At 43.8% G+C, this 19,006-nt stretch overlaps 2 protein-coding genes across 8 annotated transcripts; one reads left to right on the top strand and one right to left on the bottom strand.

Annotated features, from left to right (window-relative positions):
- Positions 1-1,512: 1,512 nt before the first annotated feature.
- On the bottom strand, positions 1,513-7,381 carry LOC125520290 (O-fucosyltransferase 13-like). 7 transcript variants are annotated; one of them, XR_007288605.1, is made up of 8 exons: positions 7,079-7,381; positions 6,899-6,990; positions 6,736-6,806; positions 6,379-6,467; positions 6,054-6,275; positions 3,658-4,625; positions 2,344-2,492; positions 1,513-2,254 (listed from the first exon to the last, which is right to left on the bottom strand). XR_007288605.1 is itself a non-coding variant. In XM_048685175.1 (6 exons), the coding sequence occupies exons 2-6, from the start codon at positions 6,958-6,960 to the stop codon at positions 3,887-3,889; spliced, it is 1,218 nt and encodes a 405-aa protein (XP_048541132.1). In that variant the 5' UTR covers positions 6,961-6,990; positions 7,079-7,381; the 3' UTR covers positions 3,576-3,886. The 7 variants fall into 7 exon arrangements, 4 of the variants coding, with proteins under 4 accessions (XP_048541132.1, XP_048541130.1, XP_048541133.1 ...); XR_007288606.1 differs by having other exon boundaries at positions 1,513-2,180; XR_007288604.1 differs by lacking the exons at positions 1,513-2,254; positions 2,344-2,492 and adding an exon at positions 2,500-3,264.
- Positions 7,382-7,524: 143 nt separating this feature from the next.
- LOC125520291 (OVARIAN TUMOR DOMAIN-containing deubiquitinating enzyme 1-like) lies at positions 7,525-11,838 on the top strand. Its single transcript, XM_048685177.1, has 8 exons — positions 7,525-7,994; positions 8,841-8,906; positions 9,021-9,104; positions 9,179-9,301; positions 9,970-10,022; positions 10,191-10,240; positions 10,320-10,420; positions 11,298-11,838. Exons 1-8 carry the CDS (start codon positions 7,785-7,787, stop codon positions 11,568-11,570), a joined length of 960 nt encoding a protein of 319 aa, XP_048541134.1. The 5' UTR covers positions 7,525-7,784; the 3' UTR covers positions 11,571-11,838.
- The last annotated feature ends 7,168 nt before the right edge of the window (positions 11,839-19,006 follow it).

Below are 19,006 nucleotides of genomic sequence, written 5' to 3'. Positions count from 1 at the left end.
AAAATGAAGAAATGGAATTTAACATATTTGTATGACCTGCATGCAACAAGCTACCTTTTTTCTAAGCTAAGCTTAGTTCTGGAAGGATTAAACATGAATTAAACTTTTCATATGAACATCCTAACTGTGGAGAAAAGTCTAGTGTTCTAGAATGACAAACTGTGCAATAAGTTAAAAAGCCCTAAGTCATGTGCTACAACAATAATTGGTTAGCTAACCAGGAAAGAGAAAATAAAAACACGTGAAATTTAGGAAGACGAAAGGCAGACAAAATAAATTTCTAATGAGATGCATATACCCTCAGGAAAATAAATCGCACCAATATCATGCCGGACACATAAGTAACTTGCAGACTAAAAATGAAGGAAATGCATAATGTGATGCAACTATGAGTACATATTCCATTTGAAGCAACCTCATGTCAGTTAACTCACAAAAATTGAGGGGAAAAAGAGCATGCGTGCCGTATTTGGCTGCTGAACTTAAGCTCCTCCTCTATCCATTTTAGAGCCCCATTCTTAAAATAAAACAGAGTTATTGTTCATGCACAAAAATCTGATCATGACACCAGCCGAGGGGGTGTTTAAAAATTAATCGAGGAAGTGCCTTAGCATGATGTTTTGATTGGATAGAAAATTCTAAACAAACAGACTGTTTACAGAGATTTTATGGGTCTTTTCCTAACTAAATTTCTCCCCTTCGTATTTTTGTGAGGGTGGGCCCCACACCTTATTTCTATCTGATCAAAACATGCCAGCTAAGCCACACCATTGATCCCGTAAAAATCCATCCATATGCGTGTAGCATTGCTCTAACTGATGCTATTCGTCAATCCTATGGCCTGCAGATTTTGATCGATCACACACAACTGTAGTTGCACGCCTATGCAACAAGGCACAACTATAGTTGCATGTCCGCTAGTCGAACACAACTACAGTTATATGTCCGCCGGTTCTACGCAATTTGCATGTCCAGTAACCACACGCAATTGTCTTGTGGTTATACTTATACATCAGTCGGTGCGCAACTATATTTACGTATTTTATTTATTTTTAGCGTCAATTGAAAAGTCCACAAATATTATATTCATGTATGAAAAAGTAAATAAAAAGTTGGGAAAAGGAAAATATTTAAAAACTAAAATAAAAGGATAAAAGTGACAATATCACTCGATTTAGACTTGATCGGGTTAATTGATATCCAGCCACACCCTAGTTGGTGGAAAAGTTTTACCACAGTTTTTCTCATGCCAAATATTAGAAAGCACGGCAGAAAAGTTAAGTGTGAATGAACAAACAGAAGGCTGCAATGAAAGTGTAGCGTCTCACGGCACTGGTTTTGTCTGCGTGTAAACTGGTTGATTTTCTCATGTCGAAATCGATGAAAGAAGACACCTGATTCAAAATTTATTTTCTCCACCTCTTTTACGATAAATCATTAGGTGAGTCTGCTTAGGCAAAAATAATAGTCTTATGCGACTTAACCAAACCAATAAAAATAAATTCAAAGTGAAAGTAAAAGATTTGCCTTATTTATTACTCACTCTGTAAAGAAATATAAAAGCGTTTAAATCACTAAATTAATGGTCTAAGCACTCTAATATCGTTTTACAGAGGGAGTAATTAAGAAAGAGTTTATAGTTGCTTTTTTTACAGACAAAAACAATAATGAAATGACAATAAATAGTGCCAAAGTTTGGCAGTACAGTACATAGCTAGGGCCGTCATAATGAGTTACCCTTGTCGATGGGCGATGGCTATACTTCCGTTGTCGAATGCCTCACCGGTTGCCACCATTGACCACTTTTCTCTGTCTGTACTTATCGTCTCTAGGCAGCAGGACGCGCCGATGATTGTCGCCGTTGGTATTTTTCATGGGTTCTGCCTTTTCACACTCATCACTCATCGTGTCTAATTTGTAATCCAGTTTAGTCATGTGCTCGCACAAAAAACAGGACAAGAATGAATTTTCTTCTACATCGGGGAGACATCACTGTCTGATAAAGTAAAAAAAGGGTAATACGCCGCCGGTTCTTCTTTGGCTAGGACTGACACGTGATATAATGATCCGTCTGAGTTTTGAAAGACATGGTTTATCTTACCATGGTCTTCGAGACTAGACTTATTTTTGGTCGTTAGCTTCTGTTGACGCTGCAAGGTCTTAGAACGCGAATCAAGGCCCTATATAAATATATCAGTCCATACGTAGTCCATATTAAAACATCCAGAACACCTTATAATTCGAAACGGAGGTACTGTCCATTTCGTAGACAAAAGTAAGTGTCATGTTAATTTCTCCTTCTGTATGGTATATGCATATACTAGTATCAGCTTGCTAGCGTACCTTAATTGACTTTGACCTCTTGATTTTCTTCAAAATGATATTGCAATTTGCTCAACCAACGCTCAATGATGCACTTTAAACTTCTTGTATTTCCCTGCTAATATTTTTCTGATTGGAGCAGATATGAGATCTCACAGTCACAGAAGCCCCTGCATCAAAGCCAAACTCGGAAAGCAACCGCCTTCAGCAAAATACAGAAAGTACGGAACTCAGGAAACCACGAGGAAGTTGCATCACGTCTCCTCAGGTTCAAGTCATTGACTTGGAGTCCTCGGCGTTCACACAAGGTCAAGATAATCTAGTGGCCTTTTCCCCCTTCAGAGACAGCAAATAAAGCACCCACGCCCACTGTCCTTTCTAACATGTCGTTTTATAACTTGTCCAACGCAGTCGACATTGCAACAAAACGATGGCCACTGGTACGTGCAGCATGTTTCAAATTAAATTTGACATCACACTACTTGCATCAGTCTGCGTATTTGAAAAGGCGATGATGAAAAAAGAGGTATACACTCTCGAGAGGTTATCCTTCCGTCTGTTGCTTGCTTCAGCTGCCAAACTGAAGGCGCGAGCAACGGAATACAGTTAAAGATGACATGCTCAGCACCAATTTATTTAAGCTTACTTGCCATGACGTAAAATATGAAAGTAACCACTGGTCGCATAGACTACTAGCCCAAACACGGAGTGATGACGAATATGGCCTGTGCAACTGGAAGTGTTGTTTAATGTATCAACCGCCAGTGGGTGATTGATGCACACTCCACTCGTTGGCGCGCAATGCATCATGCATTGCATTTAGGGCTTCTTGTTAAACATAGTTCCCATTGACTTGTTAACAATCGAGATGGGACAGTTGTTGGAATCCGATTCTCCTTCTAGAAGCAAAACTGACCAGGGCATCAAGAACCAAACAAGTCCCTAGCCAAAGGAATGAATAAGCAGTTGAGCATGTAAACATTGCGATGCACACAATAAGAATCCGGTTATGGAGCCCAATTCTACAACAAACTATGTAACTATGGTGTATTTCCCAGTGGTGGGTGAGATTAATCACAAGCCATTACGCCACCTGACAGTAGGTCAGTAGCTAGTTTCTGAACAATGCAAAATTCCAACATTATACATATACCCCCCCCCAAAAAAAAAATCCTGCTCGTTGGTTATCTAAGAACAATGTTTTCAACCTATCTATACCCCTCAAATATCAAGAGTTGGGGCCTGGCAATATATCCAGTTGTAAAAGGAAACATCAGAATGATTCTCTAGGTAGTAAGCCTGCGTGTACATGTCTGAGCTACTATCTGAACTCACCGGAAACAGTATACAGGAGGAGAGGCCATGATGCATTGCTGTATGAGTGATAATTGCTCCCTGAATCAAGACGCTGTGCAGCTCGCGACTCTGATGAAGAACAGTTTCTTCTGAAGATTGGGCATAACGCCCACTGCAGTAGCAACTCAGCCACAATGCGATCTATTAGTGCTACCAATTGGAAGGTGGCCGTGTAGACTAGCCCTTGTGTTATATGGGCTCATTTGTACTACAACTTGAACTCACAAAAGCAATGTTCAGGGAGAGCTAATCCCCTCCCCATGATATAATCCTCTCGGTGAGCATCCCACATGGCCTTAGCTAGTTGGTCCCCTGCCAGTCCAGCAGCCGTGTAGTTTGCGAAGGCCCTCCTACTCAAGACCAATGTCTTCTGCAGCCCTTGCATTGTTCTCATTGCAGTTACCATCTTATCCATATTTCCAAAGAATGTGGTAACATAAGCATCGCTGTTGACTGAAACATAGTAGTCGAGAGCAGCTTTTGTGTTGCCATGCATCCTCTCAAAATCTTCATGAGTCAGGAGAGACGATTTAGTATACATATTTTTGTAGATCGAAGTGAAGCCCTCGAGTTCCATTAACCCATCCCCAGCAGCTAAATAAATGTTTGTCTCCGTAGGAATACCTAGTGCTTGGAGGATAAATGCTGTTTCACTTGGTGTTAGAGGGCACTTTCCACGGTTCCTCCACAGACGAGCAGCATCACCAATCAATACATTCCTGTCCTCCCCACGTGCAGCTTCAATCACATCCAGTGATTTGGAAGAAAGGGCACTGTATTCACATCGACTGTAGGCAACCATATCTGGTTCAAATCTAAGGTGAAGTGATAAGAAAGGTTTTGGTATCGCTTGGAGAAGCTCCATAGCTTTGGCTTCCACCTTCTTGTTCAACTGGAGTGCATTGTAGCAACCTTGGCAGTAACAAGCTTTCACATGTGCTGGATATCTGATAAAATACAGGCATATACATCAGCATGGGGAAAAGGCAGACCCAAGGTGAATAATTACCACAGTAAAAAGTTTAAAATTGACAACACACCAAGAATTCAGCAATCAAATCAATGACACAATGAATAGAAAAGTTAGCAATGCAATTTTTAGGTTCATAAGATATTGCGAGTAACCATGAAATCATTGTTGCATTGCAAAGAGCTAACTATAGAGGTAACACCAACTAAGTTTATACTACTAGTTATCTCAATGGTTTTATTCTCCGCAAATCTGCATCTTGCGGATTATACCTGTGAAAAGTATTCTTGGACTGATGACAATCATTAGAACAGAACCCAGCACAAATTTATCAGTAGGTCATCATATCACAAAGCAGACAACAAATCAAGATTAGGTAAGTTGATGAAGTGGTTGGAGTTAGTAAAGAAGTCATGTAACCAACAAATTTAGGGCACGTGAAAGTCTTGCATTGCATGAACTGACATCTTAGTTAAACAAAGTTATCACTCAAGAATATAGCGTATCGGTGTATTTATTCCAATTATGTGAGCTCAAGATGATTGCAAAGGGAAAGGGGGAAGGGCTATAAAGCTATGAAGATAACTTTTATATGAGAGTGTACAGTTTTGGATAGTAACGCAGCATGCCAAATTCGAAGGTTGATAGTCAGAATCGTGATTCTGAATCGGATCGGGGCCCTAATGGTAGGGTCGCATATCGCAGAATCTTCACTACGAAAATCACAGAAACATAGATTTTACCAAACAGAATCATAGAATCATGAGTTAGTTTGGATTGTCAAGTCGTAGAATCGTACAACAGAATCGCGATTCTGACTACTTTTAACATATTCACTCCTAATTTGCACTGAGAAAAAAAAGATAAATACAGGGAAATAATTTGCATGGTTACATCACACATCTAAACAAAGACAAATACGACAAATACATATGATTTTCTACACTGCTTGATGATACTATGTCTCATGTATGCCAACTTAAGAATGCAGTCAATGACACCACGAATCTGCTTCATACAAGGAACACCTACTACTGCAATATATATTTTTCGAAAGGATTACTGCAATCTATCTACTTTAAGTTACAGGTAGATATACGTGCCCTCGAAAGATATAAGAATTTTAGCACTGGAGAACTTCATCGCCAGCCTTATTACTCCCTCCAATCCGAATTAATTGATGCAGCCTCTATACAATGACATTATGCTAAGATCGGAGGGAGTATTCTATATCCATCCTTCACATTATGCTAAGATCCTCAGCAGCAGATACAACTCAAGACCTTTGATGTGAACAATGAACAAAATAGCTTGGAAAATAATAAATGGACAGTATGACTAAGATAATTGGTATTATGAAAATGGAAAGTAGATTTCAGGTATCAACTAGATAACTCGGCAATACCTATCTTTTCTTTGGCTCATGGCAGGTGTCAGAGAAATGTATCGATGTTCTAAAAGAGCTGGAAGAACTGTTTCTACATAATCAAAATGTCCTTTCCGTTTTCGGCAATCGACCTTAAATGGCTCTTTCAACGATATCTCCTCGGGCATATCCTTCACCACTTCCACATAACCTCTAGTTTGCTCAATGAAGTGATCAACATCAAACACGTCTGCAAAACCACTGACAAAGCATTCTGATAAGCACATGATTAGTTTTTGAACAGAAGTGCACTACATAGAAACAACAGTAGAAGCCTTCGTTTCACCCCAAGTGACTCCAGTACCTAGACTCATTCCAGTATGCAGCAACCTCAAACTTGGGCAGAACCATTGTCGCGTTCAGAAGACGTGCAACCGCAATTCCATCGCACAGCTGCAGAACAATTGCGCCAGAGGCCAGAATAATTACAACCGAGGAACTTGTAACATAGCCAATCGACAACGCACACCACTGCACAACATTCTATACAATGCTACCTATTTCCTAAAGCTAAATCATATGATCCCACTATTGACTCCACGAGCCTATACTTGTCACTTGTGCATTCAGTACATGGCCAGATGATCCAAGTTTAACAGTACATACATAAGAAAAGGAAGTCTTACTCCATTACAAGGAGGATAAACCAAGTTTAACATACATCGCGCCGCAGCTGGTTGAGGCCGCCGTAGCAATCTATCCTGATGTAGCCATTCCTCGTCGACGGAGCTGCTGAAGGAGAGCGGGGACAGAAACCAATCATCACCACAACCCAAGCCAATCCTAAACTCTGACCGAAAACCACGAAGCACACAAGGCCTCACCGGGCATTGCCGTCTGCCACCACTCGCACGGCCGCCACTCCGCCAAACGCCGCTGCGCCCATATGAGCCGCGACCCCGACGGCGAATGCTCCCTGCGGGAAAATCCCAATGCGGGGGATCTGTAACTTCCAGGAAGAGTCCAGAAGAACCTGGTATGGCAGGTCGGGGCGGGGCGCGTACCTGGAGGCCGGTAGGGCGAAGAAGGATGGGGAGGAGCGCGGGGAGGCGAGGAAGAAGAAGAGGGCGGCGGCGAGGAAGAGGGCCGGGAGAAGGAGGCGTATGTGGTGGTGGGCCCACCACCACGCCGCGGTCGACCACATGACCACCGCCGACGCCGCTACCTACGAGAAGCACTGGATCTGATCGCCGGCGGCGACGCGGCGTCACCGCGAGCACGGAAGTACGACCTGTCCGCCAGAATGAGGGTCCCACATGTAAATAAGGGACCACCTGTCATGGATGGTTATCCAGATCGAGAGGTGGCGTGTGGGAATGGAGCAGGGTGGTGGTCCAGCAGGAACAGCGTTAACTTCCTGAAAATGGAACGCGGGCCCGCTGCGTCAGCCCCACATGTCAGGGTCACGAAGTACACCATGAAGGTGGATGACGCGAAGGGCTTATCTTCAAAACGACACGCACATACCCTTTGTTTCGCCTGCGGCGAGATCTCCGACTGCCACAAAAGCGAAGGTCTCCTCCGCCCGAATCGAAGCCGTCGTCTCGAACTCCGTCCGGAGCCCACACCCACAACCTGTCACCCAGCCCCACCCCCACCCACCCAGACGCGAAGCTGGCGCGGGAGGCGGCCGACGCGAGCGCCCGCAAGCGCAAGGCGGCGGACGGCGGCGACACCGGCGCCACGGCTCCGGCCCCCGAGGACGCGGCCATGGGCGACGCGCCCCCGCCGGCCCCCGCGCCGCTCGTCGAGGGGGGAGGAAGCGATGGGGCGGGGCCTGACCCTAACTCGCACCGGTTGAGCCCGGAGACCGTGTCGGTGGAGCTCTCCATGGGCGGGGACTACTACCACGCCTGCTGCGGCGACCCCGACCCCGACCCCAAGCCCGAGGGACCCCAGGTGCCGTACATCGGTAACAAGGTGAGGCGTTTCGACTCCTCTCTCATTCCACAGTCGCTATAGGCTTGTCGTTTGTTCATGTGGTATAATTGGCCGGGATCATCACACCTAGTGTTGCTACCTCTGCTGCCCATTTTTGGCCGAGGCTTTTGTTGATTCGTTCCGATTGATCCAGCAGTATGTGAATGTTGGTTCTGGTTACTGTTGTACTGGAATTTAGTTTCGTTGGTCAATTGTCGTTTGAAATGGCTAAGGTTGGATACACGGGGAGCATTTCATGTTCTGTTATAGGATCAAGGGTTTATTATGGGCTGGCCGAGCCCTTTGTTTAATCTTCTGGTATGCAGTACAGTAGATAACAGACTGAACGAGTTTGATCCAGCTTGTCAATGTAGGAATAGCCTATGAAAAGTTGGGGGCAACCCGGCACTGAAACTGGAGAACAAAATTTGTTTCTACTACTTTATTGTAGTGAAATTTATCTCAGAGTTTGAGCTAGTCTATGCCAGGGTTTCTCTAATATGTGCTGTTATGCTTGAAGTTTGATGTTCAAGAATGACATGACAGAAAGCCATATGAGATGTTGTGGAGCGACATCCACGCAGTTTTCATGTCAAATGAAATAACATACTGAGACTGATCTCTTATTCTCTTCATTTCGGTCAACTAGTTGCATATCTCAAGTGCATTTGGCGGTACTTGTGAACCCAAATGCTATTTAACGTACTGTTATGGTTATCTGTATAGTTATGGTGTTGTTTGTATTAATCTGTAATTTTGTTCTGCCGCTTTTGTTTTGCCTTCCATATTAATTGCTGTTGTATCTTATCAATTTGTTTTCTGACTGGCACCTTCTGAATCTTGCAGGAACCTCTCTCCGCCTTAGCAGCAGAGTTCCAGTCTGGCAGCCCCATTTTACAGGAGAAAATAAAGGTGGTTGTTCGTTTGCTTGTTTTGATACATGATAACTGTATTATTTTTCTTCATCCAGTGTGCCATTTTATGGTGCTTCAGTTTGTTCCATAAGTTTTCTTGCTTAACCTGCAGTTGCTTGGTGAACAATATGATGCTTTAAGACGAACACGAGGAGATGGAAACTGCTTTTATCGAAGCTTTATGTTCTCCTACCTGGTAGTATTTGTGGTGTTGGTTTTCACTCAAAGTACGTCTATTCATAATTTGACAATTGTTTGGTTTGCTGCTAGGAACATATCCTTGAGACACAAGATAGAGCTGAGGTTGAGCGCATCCTAAAAAACATTGAACAGTGCAAGAAGACACTTTCAGGTCTTGGATACATTGAATTCACTTTTGAAGACTTCTTCTCTGTAAGTCTATGCAATGTTTGCTTTTTGCATCTCTCGTTAGTTGCCCCATTCCGTATCACTTTTTGCTCCACTCCATCTGATCTTCCTCACTTGAATAGCTTTTAGATCTGCTCCTTCTGTCGATGTGCACTTGTTTGCAATTCCTTCTACTTGTCTCTGGGGAATTTGCTAGATGACTCGTTGGTAATCAGGAACTTGCGGGTTTTTTTTTCTGCAATGAAAAATAAAGTAAATGCCTGCCTGTAACTCCTGTGCACTGTTAACTGTCACAACTGATGATCTAAGTAAGCATACTGCACACCTTTTCGTCAATCCCTTGATGAATGCATTGGTTTGTTGCTCTTTATGAGTAAAGTCCTCTGAGATGTAATATACAGTATTCTTAGTTGTTAATAACTAAATATTATACACTGTCTTTCTGAATGCCATGCATTGTGCCCAGCCAGATGGTCTTTATTATGTTTTATGGTTTTGTTGGGAGCTCTGTTGGTATATGATATGCATTGGTTGAAAATGATGGGTAAGTAGAGATGCTCATATCGAAGAACTTGAGCCTTGCTGATTAATCTGTATATGAACAATAGAATTATTGTTTTGTTAAATACTCCTGGACTCATAATTTGCCTCCTTAGTCCTTGCTGAATATTTTTCTCCATTGTTATCCTCAGATGTTCATTGAGGAGCTGCAAAATGTTCTGCAGGGACACGAAACTTCTATTGGGTAAATATTCTATACTTGTGTTTGTCTCCTTAAGGCATAATCTCATGTGAACAAAAGGAAATAAGTGTTGTTGGAAGAGGCATTTTTTAACTGTTCACATTGTATGGCATGGCCATTATCAGAGTTTTGCTTTTGTGGTGAATCTGTTTTGTTTTCTTGTATCCTTAGGCCTGAAGAACTTCTAGAAAGAACCAGGGATCAAACGACTTCTGATTATGGTTTGTACAATCAGATATTTATGATGCACGTATCTTTCTTGACTATGATAACACTATTTTCTTATTGTGTCTTCTTTAGTTGTCATGTTCTTTAGGTTTGTTACCTCTGGTGAAATTCAAAGGAGGGCTGAGTTCTTTGAACCATTTATTTCTGGCTTGACAAATTCGACCGTGGTTCAGGTTAGCTTCTTTGTTTTGTTCTTGTATGCAACACTGGGTCGTGGGAACATAGACATTGTACCAGTAGTCATGTATATACCCCTTGTCAACATGTAATGCACTGTCCTGTTTGTTGTGTAAGTCTATTTGATTGGGAGTTGTCGTTTTGCATTTCATGTGAATTATGGGAATCAAGAGTGTTCTTGCAATAGTTTCACTCCATGCCCCAGCCTTAAATGCTGCTAAACAGGTTGACTGGTGTGATTATAGTATGCCATTTAGTATGGGTTTTTAACCATTCGTTAGGTATGGTGTTTGTGTCCGTAGGCAGTATTCCTACAGGAGTACAGGGCCAGTTTCCTTTAGAATTATTACACAAAGCCAACACTAGATATCATGTGAGTAGGACAGAATTAGCAGCTCTGTAAGCAGTGGATTATTCTTCGAGGGATAGGCCTCTGTGATGAGGAATTTTGGAGGATTTTATTCCTTATGAATATTTCATATGGAGCCTTTTGATTTGGAGGATTGGTAACCATAGGAATTTTCCGTATCGACTATTTTGCATCTAGTTCCAAAAGAATTTTCCCTTTGTTTATAAGACAACTATGGCAAACACCTAACCTTTCGAGAAAGTTCATGTTCTTATCCTGTGGTGTAGCTGAACAAGTTCTACTTTGTGCCATCATTTGAATTCCTGTAGAATTTAACTTCCCATAATGTATTATCCTATGTTTTCCTATTCCTTGGTTTTAGCCATGTTAGGACAAGAGATGATGTATTCACCTGTGTTTGTGTGGTGCTATCCTACATGCTTTAATTAAGCTTCAGTTAAGTTGTCTGCTGTCCATAGATATGCAGTCGAGGGACTGACCCTGATTTGTAAATCGCATTGCAGTTTTGCAAGTCTTCTGTGGAGCCAATGGGCGAGGAAAGCGACCATGTGCACATTATTGCTCTGTCAGATGCGTTAGGGGTGCCAATCCGCGTGATGTACCTGGACCGAAGCTCCTGTGACACAGGCAATCTAAGTGTGAACCACCATGATTTCATTCCTGCAGCCAATTCCTCTGAAGGTGATGCTGCAATGGGATTAAATCCGGCTGAGGAGAAACCTTACATTACTCTGCTCTACCGGCCTGGTCACTATGATATTCTCTACCCAAAGTGATCTCTGGCTGATGAAACACCAAGGTTGATTTTTCCCATGAATTCAGGTTGAGAAAACGTTGTCTAGAACCGTGTAGTTGTGTTGCTCCTGCATGCTGCCAAAGGCGGCCTTACAAGAGGGAACTTGTGTGTTCTTGGGGCGTAATCAGAGCATGCTTTACTTATCACTGCCCTCAAATTCGAAGTTTTCCTTATTGTAAGTGTACTCTAGCACAACGATTTAACATTGTGGTTGACTGTTGAGAAGACCCTCTGCATATCGTGACTAATCGTGGTTCTTGTTTTTCCCTGAATTATTTACTCCTCTGCATCATAATGCTTCATCTCAGCAATCAGTTTCTTTTGTTTTTAACTCTTTGAATTGGGACATGCTCCAGGTTGATGCCTGGGTGCTGTCCATTATCTCATTAGCATGTATACCTCCCTGTTTCTAAATATAAGACATTTTGGCAAGTTTAAATTGAACTCCCAAAACGTCTTATATTTGGGATTTGAGGGTGTATATAGGAAGGCATGTCATCTTGCCCAAGTTTTCATGTTTGTTTCTACACGATGGGCATTTCTAGAATTGGTGATATCTCTTCCTGTACTACAGAATTACTAGCTTTCATGCCTTTCTTGCTCACGAATTATGTTCCTTGGGTTTTATGTTTCAGTCACTCCACTTTTATTCATGTTGCTTGCTTTTTATGTTTTCCATAGTTGTTTCTAGCTTTGCCTCTCGCCTAGACTCAAATGAGCAAGGGCAGGACAGCTGAATGATGGAACTGGAATGGTTGCTCGGGGCCGTGTCTTTTCCTTTTTATTATTAAATCTCATACTCCTCCTGATCCATATTACTTGTTGTTCAGATACATCCATTTGAGTGACAAATAATATGGATTGGAGGGAGTATTAGTGTTTGCTTCCGGTATATATATAAGCTTTGTTGCATGTTTTGGCCCAAACTGTATGTGGTGATCGGCACTGTTTACTATCGTTTCTTCCTATTCTCTGTCTGTACCAGGTAGCATTTTCTGCTCAAACTCTCCGGGGTATCCTAGCTACACATAGACAGCCTGCTTATATAATGAAGAGAACAAAAAGCGAAAGTACTGTGGTGTTACTATATCATGGGGTTATACTACTCCTACACATAGATAACCTAGACATGAAAAGTGACACAAAGTTACGTGCGAGCCCAAAGCCCTGGCGGTGAAGAAGGAAAAGAACAGAGCGGGAGGTGACTGATTTTGCATTTCGTGGTGGCGACCCTTGATCTGTGAGCCAATCAATCAATCCAGGGCATGAAATGATGCGGCTGCAGGAGGAAAAGGTTGACAAGCCAGCAGCGTTGACTCCCTACAACTGCACCTGTACGTATGCAAGTGTGTTCTACAGGAGGCTGTGTACCTACTGAAAGCCATCGTGCTTTTGTCTTTGCCTTAACTTGCAGAGTCGTATGCGTCTGAGTAACATTGATTGCAAAGTTTAACAATCTTGCGGAGGCCATGACCATCGCGTTAGTAGTGACAGTGACACGAACGGGATGCCACTCGCTTTCTCAGTTCCTGCACACCACACCAGGGGATCAAAATAAACCATCCATCTCCTCCCTCGTTTGCTTGCTCCATCTTTTTTGTTCCCAACAAGCAGGGGGTTGTTGTCGGACTCGTGACAAATCTAGTCATATGTTTCGTTTAGAAACAAGAATGGCCCTTAACCTCATGGATGAGACCGTCTTTCATGCCAAAGGATCGGTCCTAATCCTCCCTCCGGAAAATACGATGTACGTACTCTCATAAATCCAAATGAATGTTGCAGCATATTAGGAATGGGTCGGGACTCGGTAGTACCAAGTGATATTGCTGTCATCTGGTACTAGTACGAGCAGCTGTCAGTTGCTGGTAGCATCATCAAGCATATCCATCTGTCATGCACCGATGCACGGCGGGCCTAGGAATCTTTGAACGGGCCACACGGACCCACGCGGCGGCACCAAAAGAAAGCCGAAACGCATGGGGGAGCGTCGCCTGTCAATCTTTTTTTCCTTGTCAAATCGCCCGCAAATGTTTCGAACAGAAGAGATTCAGACAGTTTTGCTATCCAATGACGGTCAATAAATTTGTCTTAACTGGTCTGAACCTTCGAAATCTCGCGAACCGACATCAAACTAGGAAGGTTTGCGGACGTCCATCACGCCGGACTCCGATAACATGGACCCACCTAAAACTCCTCGCTCTTTCTCTGCTCTAGAACCCCCCGCCCTGCATTCATGCTGGTCAGAGCGGACGTGACTGAGCGACCACTTACCCACATTTATGTCGGCTGATCGACATGGTATTCACCCCGGTGCAGTGACTGAGAAGCCTACTCCGATCGTTGCCCGCATTGAAGCAGTGCCAGTCCGCCTGCCCTGGCTATTTAAGTCGCCCGACCGCAGACGCAAGCCCTGCACCACCAAGTCGCCACCTGTCCTCTCCCAAACCCGCAAGGAAAGGTTTGCGGACATCCGTCACGTTGGACTCTGACAACATCGATCCACCTAAAACTCCCCTCTCTTTCTCCGCTCTGGAACCCTCCGCCCTGCATTCATGCCGGTCAGAGTGGACGTGACTGGGTGACCGCTTACCCATATTCATGTCGGCTAATTGACACGGCATTCACCCCGACGCGGCGACTGAGAAGCCTACTTCAGTTGCTGCCCGCATTGAAGCAACGCCAATCCGCCTGCCTCGGCTATTTAAGTCGCCCGACCGCGGAAGCAAGCCCTACACCACCAAGCCACCACATGTTCTCTCCCAAACCCGCAAATCTCCACCACTGGCAGCGACGATGGGCAAGTCCAACGCTTCCAAGTGGTTCTCGGTGTGCTCCTCCAGATTCGGGGGAGCTCCAGATCCTGGCGTCGTTGCCCAAGGTCATCGGGGCCCTCATGTCCACAACTCCCTTGAGCATCAAGACTGAGCTGATCTTCTCAATGAAGAAGGAGAGCATTAATTATCTTTGTCCACTTCGATCCCTCTAGGCCTCATCACCGTGCTCCATATCGAGATAGGTGAGTAAAAAGTAGTGTTGTGTGCAAGAATGGAATTTGTGTGATATGACCGAACTTTGCGATATATCTGATTGAATTGTGGTTTATATGGCTGAATTGGGCGATATGATCGAATTGTGCGATATGATGTAATTTTGCGTGGCATGGGTTGTCTATGGGTATTTGCCGAATTGTGTGTGACGTGAGTTGTCTATGTTTTACTGAAATGTTGATTTATTTCTGTTTCGGCGGATTTCAGACAAACTTGATATGTCCTATTTTTAGGGAAGGTCATGCCAAATTTTGTATGAATTTGATACATGCATGCATGCATGCATGGTCATAATTCTTTTGCTTATACCGCGCAGGCGATCATGAAGTTTAGTGGAAGGATGGTGGATATACACTTGCGATCTGCGGTGGATGAAATGTATGAAATAACCTGAAGGCGATTTTATGTCTGTGTAAAAAATGCAAAGGAGTATGGCTCGACCCCTTTAAGGGCGGCCGTTTAAAGGTGCACATGCATTCATGGTTTCATGGACGGCTATATTTGGTGGATAAATGAAGATGATGATGAGGACATCAACGGGGCATCCGATAATGACATGGGGCTAGACGAAGAGATGACTGATGGACCCGAAGAAGAGGGCGCCAGACATGGCAGGGGAGAAGAGGCCGCACATGGCGGAGAAGACACGGACACGTTGCAGTATTCATCACTATTAAGTTCAGTTGTGCGGGACCCTCATGTTCAATACCCGCTTCGCAAGAAGACGACTAGTGATAGAGCTGCTTCTAGAGAGGAGGCCAAGCTGGCGCAACTGAAGGTAGACTCGAAGACTCCATCATATGCTATTAGACAACGGACCATGCACATGCTAACCTCGATTGTAAACCTCAGTACTTCCCATTGTTTCCCTGCAACACATATAAGGTAGTTAGTCATCAGGTTAAGTAAGGATTCGCATGCTATCAGTGAAATATGTTGATGAAAAATAAGCACATTGCAAATTCATCAGATTAATTTAAGCCACATGGAAAACCATTTATCCAAACCAAGCATGATTAAGAACTAGGAAATATAGCACTTGTATATGTTTCTCATGTATTAAGTGCAGCCAAATTCGATTTATTCCTCACATGCACAACAATACAAAATTCTACCCACGACAATTGGACATCGCATTGCAGAATTGAACCAAGCAGTTAATTGAACACCACAACAAATGAACCAAACATTAAATGAGCACCACATTGCACAATATAGCATACTTCTAATAGAAGATCAGATAGTTAACCAAACCAAGCATGCTTAACAACTTGGAAATATAGCAATTGTATTTGTTTCTCATGTATTTACTACAGTCAAATTCAATTTATTCCTCATCTGGTATACAATAACAGAATGCACCCACAACTATTGAACATCGCATTGCAGAATTGAACCAAACAGTTAACTAAACACCACAATACAAATGAACCAAACATTAACTGAGCACCACATTGCACAATGCATAACCAAACCAAGCATGCTTGACAACTTGGAAATATAGCAATTGTATTCGTTTATCATGTATTTTGTAAAGATAAATTCGATTTATTTCTCACGTGGAAGACAATACAAAATTGCAGCCTGAAGAATTGCACATCACATTTACAGAATTGAACCAAACAGTTAACTGAAGACGTCAACTAATTAACAAAATAGTTAATAAGTGACCACCACACTGCACGACATATAGAACATATACACTAGAGCAACAGATTGCATGGTAAAATTAGATAGCACAATTCACTAGAATTTGTGAAGGAAAGGCAGGCGCAACACACGCAATGGGTAAACCGAGCATGCTTAACCGGCGTAGCTAGCAAATGGCAAGGTGCTCCTCCAAGATCTGAGGGTCGGCACGAATGGCAGCCATCACAACCTCATCCGCACGTGCGGCCGTGATTTGCTTCTCCGCTGCCAAATGCTTCTTGAGATCCTGGCTATACTGCATGCACCATGGCTTAGGGCGGCGCTTATTTGGTGGAGGGGTCGGTGATTTGGGTGGAAGGTACCGCGCTCGTGTCGGCGGTCGGGGCATGTCGGATGTGGAAGGAGGAGGATGGGTTGGTGTGGATTACCTGCCTGGATAGACGAGGCCAAGCAGCGTGAAGGAGGGTCGCCAGCGAAGAGGCGGCACTGCAAGCAAGGAGTGAAGGTTTCAACTTGGAAAGGAAGGCGGAAACAGGGAAAATGTGACTTTTGGTAAGGGGGAGGGGTGGGGTGGTAGATATTTTCGCGGAAGCCGAAAATTTGGAATCGCTTTAGCGAAAAAACTGGCGTGCAAAGTTTCATGAGACACGGTCCCTTATTCAGAACCGTGTATGATATGTGAACATCACAAACGATTCGGATAGCTTAACCCATGTGTGATGAGTTTGAACGTCAAAAATTTTGGTTCAAATTTCCATGGTTACAGTGGTCATCCACGTCATTGCATAATTTGGGTACACAAAGGAGACTACAACACACCCACACTTCTTAATCGAGCAAGTTCAGCAATTAAACAGAGCTAGCTGACCTAAAAATTACTCTAACAAATTAAAGACCGACGCTCTTAATTAAACAAAACAAAGAGTACTACTACGAATGGTGCTCGTCGATCTCCGCCGCCGCCTCCATGTCCAGATCGCGCTCGACAGTCTCCTGGGGAAGGGGCTCCATGGCATCCATCGCACCATATTCGGCAATCATCTCACCATCCGCATCCTCCATCTCTTTGGATAAAGGCCGCCACGAGCTGGGCGTGGGCGGCCGCGATCTGGGCTTGGACGGGCTCCGTCGTCGCAAGGTATGCGGCGGTGGAACAGACGGCTGCTCGAACACTCTTGGAGATTGCCAGCTCTTCGGTCGTGGGTTGCCGACCATTGTCGGAGAAGCCTCGTTCGATTTGTGCGGTGACCCCCACGAGCTGGGCGTGGGCGGCCTCGACATGGTCATGGGCGGCATCCATCAGGGCTAAGGCCACCGCTACGGAACGATTAGCTGTTGTGCCGCTCTCGCCAATTGCTATCCCCGAGGCAGATGTTGCTGCCGCCACCTGAGAAGCAACAACAACCGTTTGGGCTGCCTTGGCCGGCCGGTCGCAGATTGCGGCCGTGCTCATGCACCTTGTTAGCATGCGCATGGCGGCTGCGGCCACGCTCTCGCCGGAGTGGGCCACCGAAGTTGCCCTCACGACGCGGGTCCACGTGCCCATCTTTCACCGGCGACGATTGAACAGTGAATTGATATTTGGGGAGCGAGCTAGTGTGCTTGAGACGTCGGTTGTGGACTGTAGCCGATGCACCTTCTCGTGTAAGCCATAGGCGTACTATACACCGACGGTGCTCCATGATATTTTGTGCTGCATCTCACCACAGTTGGTGATAATAAACTGTGTGTGATCTACTTGATTTTTCATCTTGATTTGAATTACATAATGGGGTCACAGCGACAATGGATGGTATTTGAATTGCTAGACCTTTTATCAGCAGTGAACATACAACTATATGTGTGTCGTAAAAGAATTGGAATTATTCAGGGTTCGTTTGAAAAATTTATACATTAAATTGGTTTTCTAGCCATTTCAGGTGCACAATTCAAAATTAAACTACATGCACATGCTCTGGTGCACCAACATGGGTTGTAAAATCATATATGTGTCCATGAGTTTATGCTTATATCCCATGCAAGAAATGGGGATGAAATTCGACCACCACAGCACCGTGGCTCTCCGGCAAACATCGACGTACTTGCTTTTGTAATTCTAGTAAATCCAAAATTCGTTCGAAATTCATAAAACTTGGCATGCTATCATGGAGCTGCATCAACATGCCGTGGTAAAAAAATTGTCCCATTTGGGGCAGGTTTGGGGATAAACTTCTCATAAACCAGAACTTCTCACAACAAGTGTGATGGTTTCGATAGGGAACGTTTCACCTTTCTGGACGAAACGATATACATTGCCTCTTCTCGATTTCAATTTTTTTCCTAGTGTCAACATAGAACAACAGGAGTGTCGTGTCAATTTTTGGGATTTTTCGGGGTTCGCTTGGACATTTTTATACATTAACTGAGTTTTCTATGCATTCATGTGCATAATTCAAATTTGAACTATAGGCACATGCTCTAATGCATATAAATTAGTTGAAAATTTAAATTTGTGTCCTTGGTTGCCTGCTTAGGTCCCATGCAAGAAATGGGAATGAATGTCAAACACCCTGCCACCGTCACTCGGCCGCAAACATTGAGATACCCGGTTTTTAAATTCTAGTAAATCCAAAGCTCGTTTGAAATTCATGAAACTTAGCATGTTGTCATGGAGCGGCATCAACATGCCGTGGTAAATTTTTTGTCCCATTTGGGGCAGGTTTGGGGATATGCTTCTCAC

This window comes from Triticum urartu, chromosome 7 (genome assembly GCF_003073215.2).
Source record: "Triticum urartu cultivar G1812 chromosome 7, Tu2.1, whole genome shotgun sequence".
Taxonomy (NCBI): Eukaryota; Viridiplantae; Streptophyta; class Magnoliopsida; order Poales; family Poaceae; genus Triticum; species Triticum urartu.
This window is presented reverse-complemented; position numbering and strand designations above follow the sequence as displayed.

Excerpts from the sequence above, each read along its gene's own strand:
- LOC125520290 (XM_048685173.1), bottom strand. The coding sequence starts at position 7,218 with ATGTGGTCGACCGCGGCGTGGTGGTGGGCCCACCACCACATACGCCTC. Across the intron at positions 6,276-6,378 it reads GCATACTGGAATGAGTCTAG|TGGTTTTGCAGACGTGTTTG; the intron begins GTACTGGAGTCA and ends ATGCTTTGTCAG. Across the intron at positions 4,626-6,053 it reads ATGAGCCAAAGAAAAGATAG|ATATCCAGCACATGTGAAAG; the intron begins GTATTGCCGAGT and ends GTATTTTATCAG.
- LOC125520291 (XM_048685177.1), top strand. The coding sequence starts at position 7,785 with ATGGGCGACGCGCCCCCGCCGGCCCCCGCGCCGCTCGTCGAGGGGGGA. Across the intron at positions 10,023-10,190 it reads GGACACGAAACTTCTATTGG|GCCTGAAGAACTTCTAGAAA; the intron begins GTAAATATTCTA and ends TTGTATCCTTAG. Across the intron at positions 10,421-11,297 it reads CAAATTCGACCGTGGTTCAG|TTTTGCAAGTCTTCTGTGGA; the intron begins GTTAGCTTCTTT and ends ATCGCATTGCAG.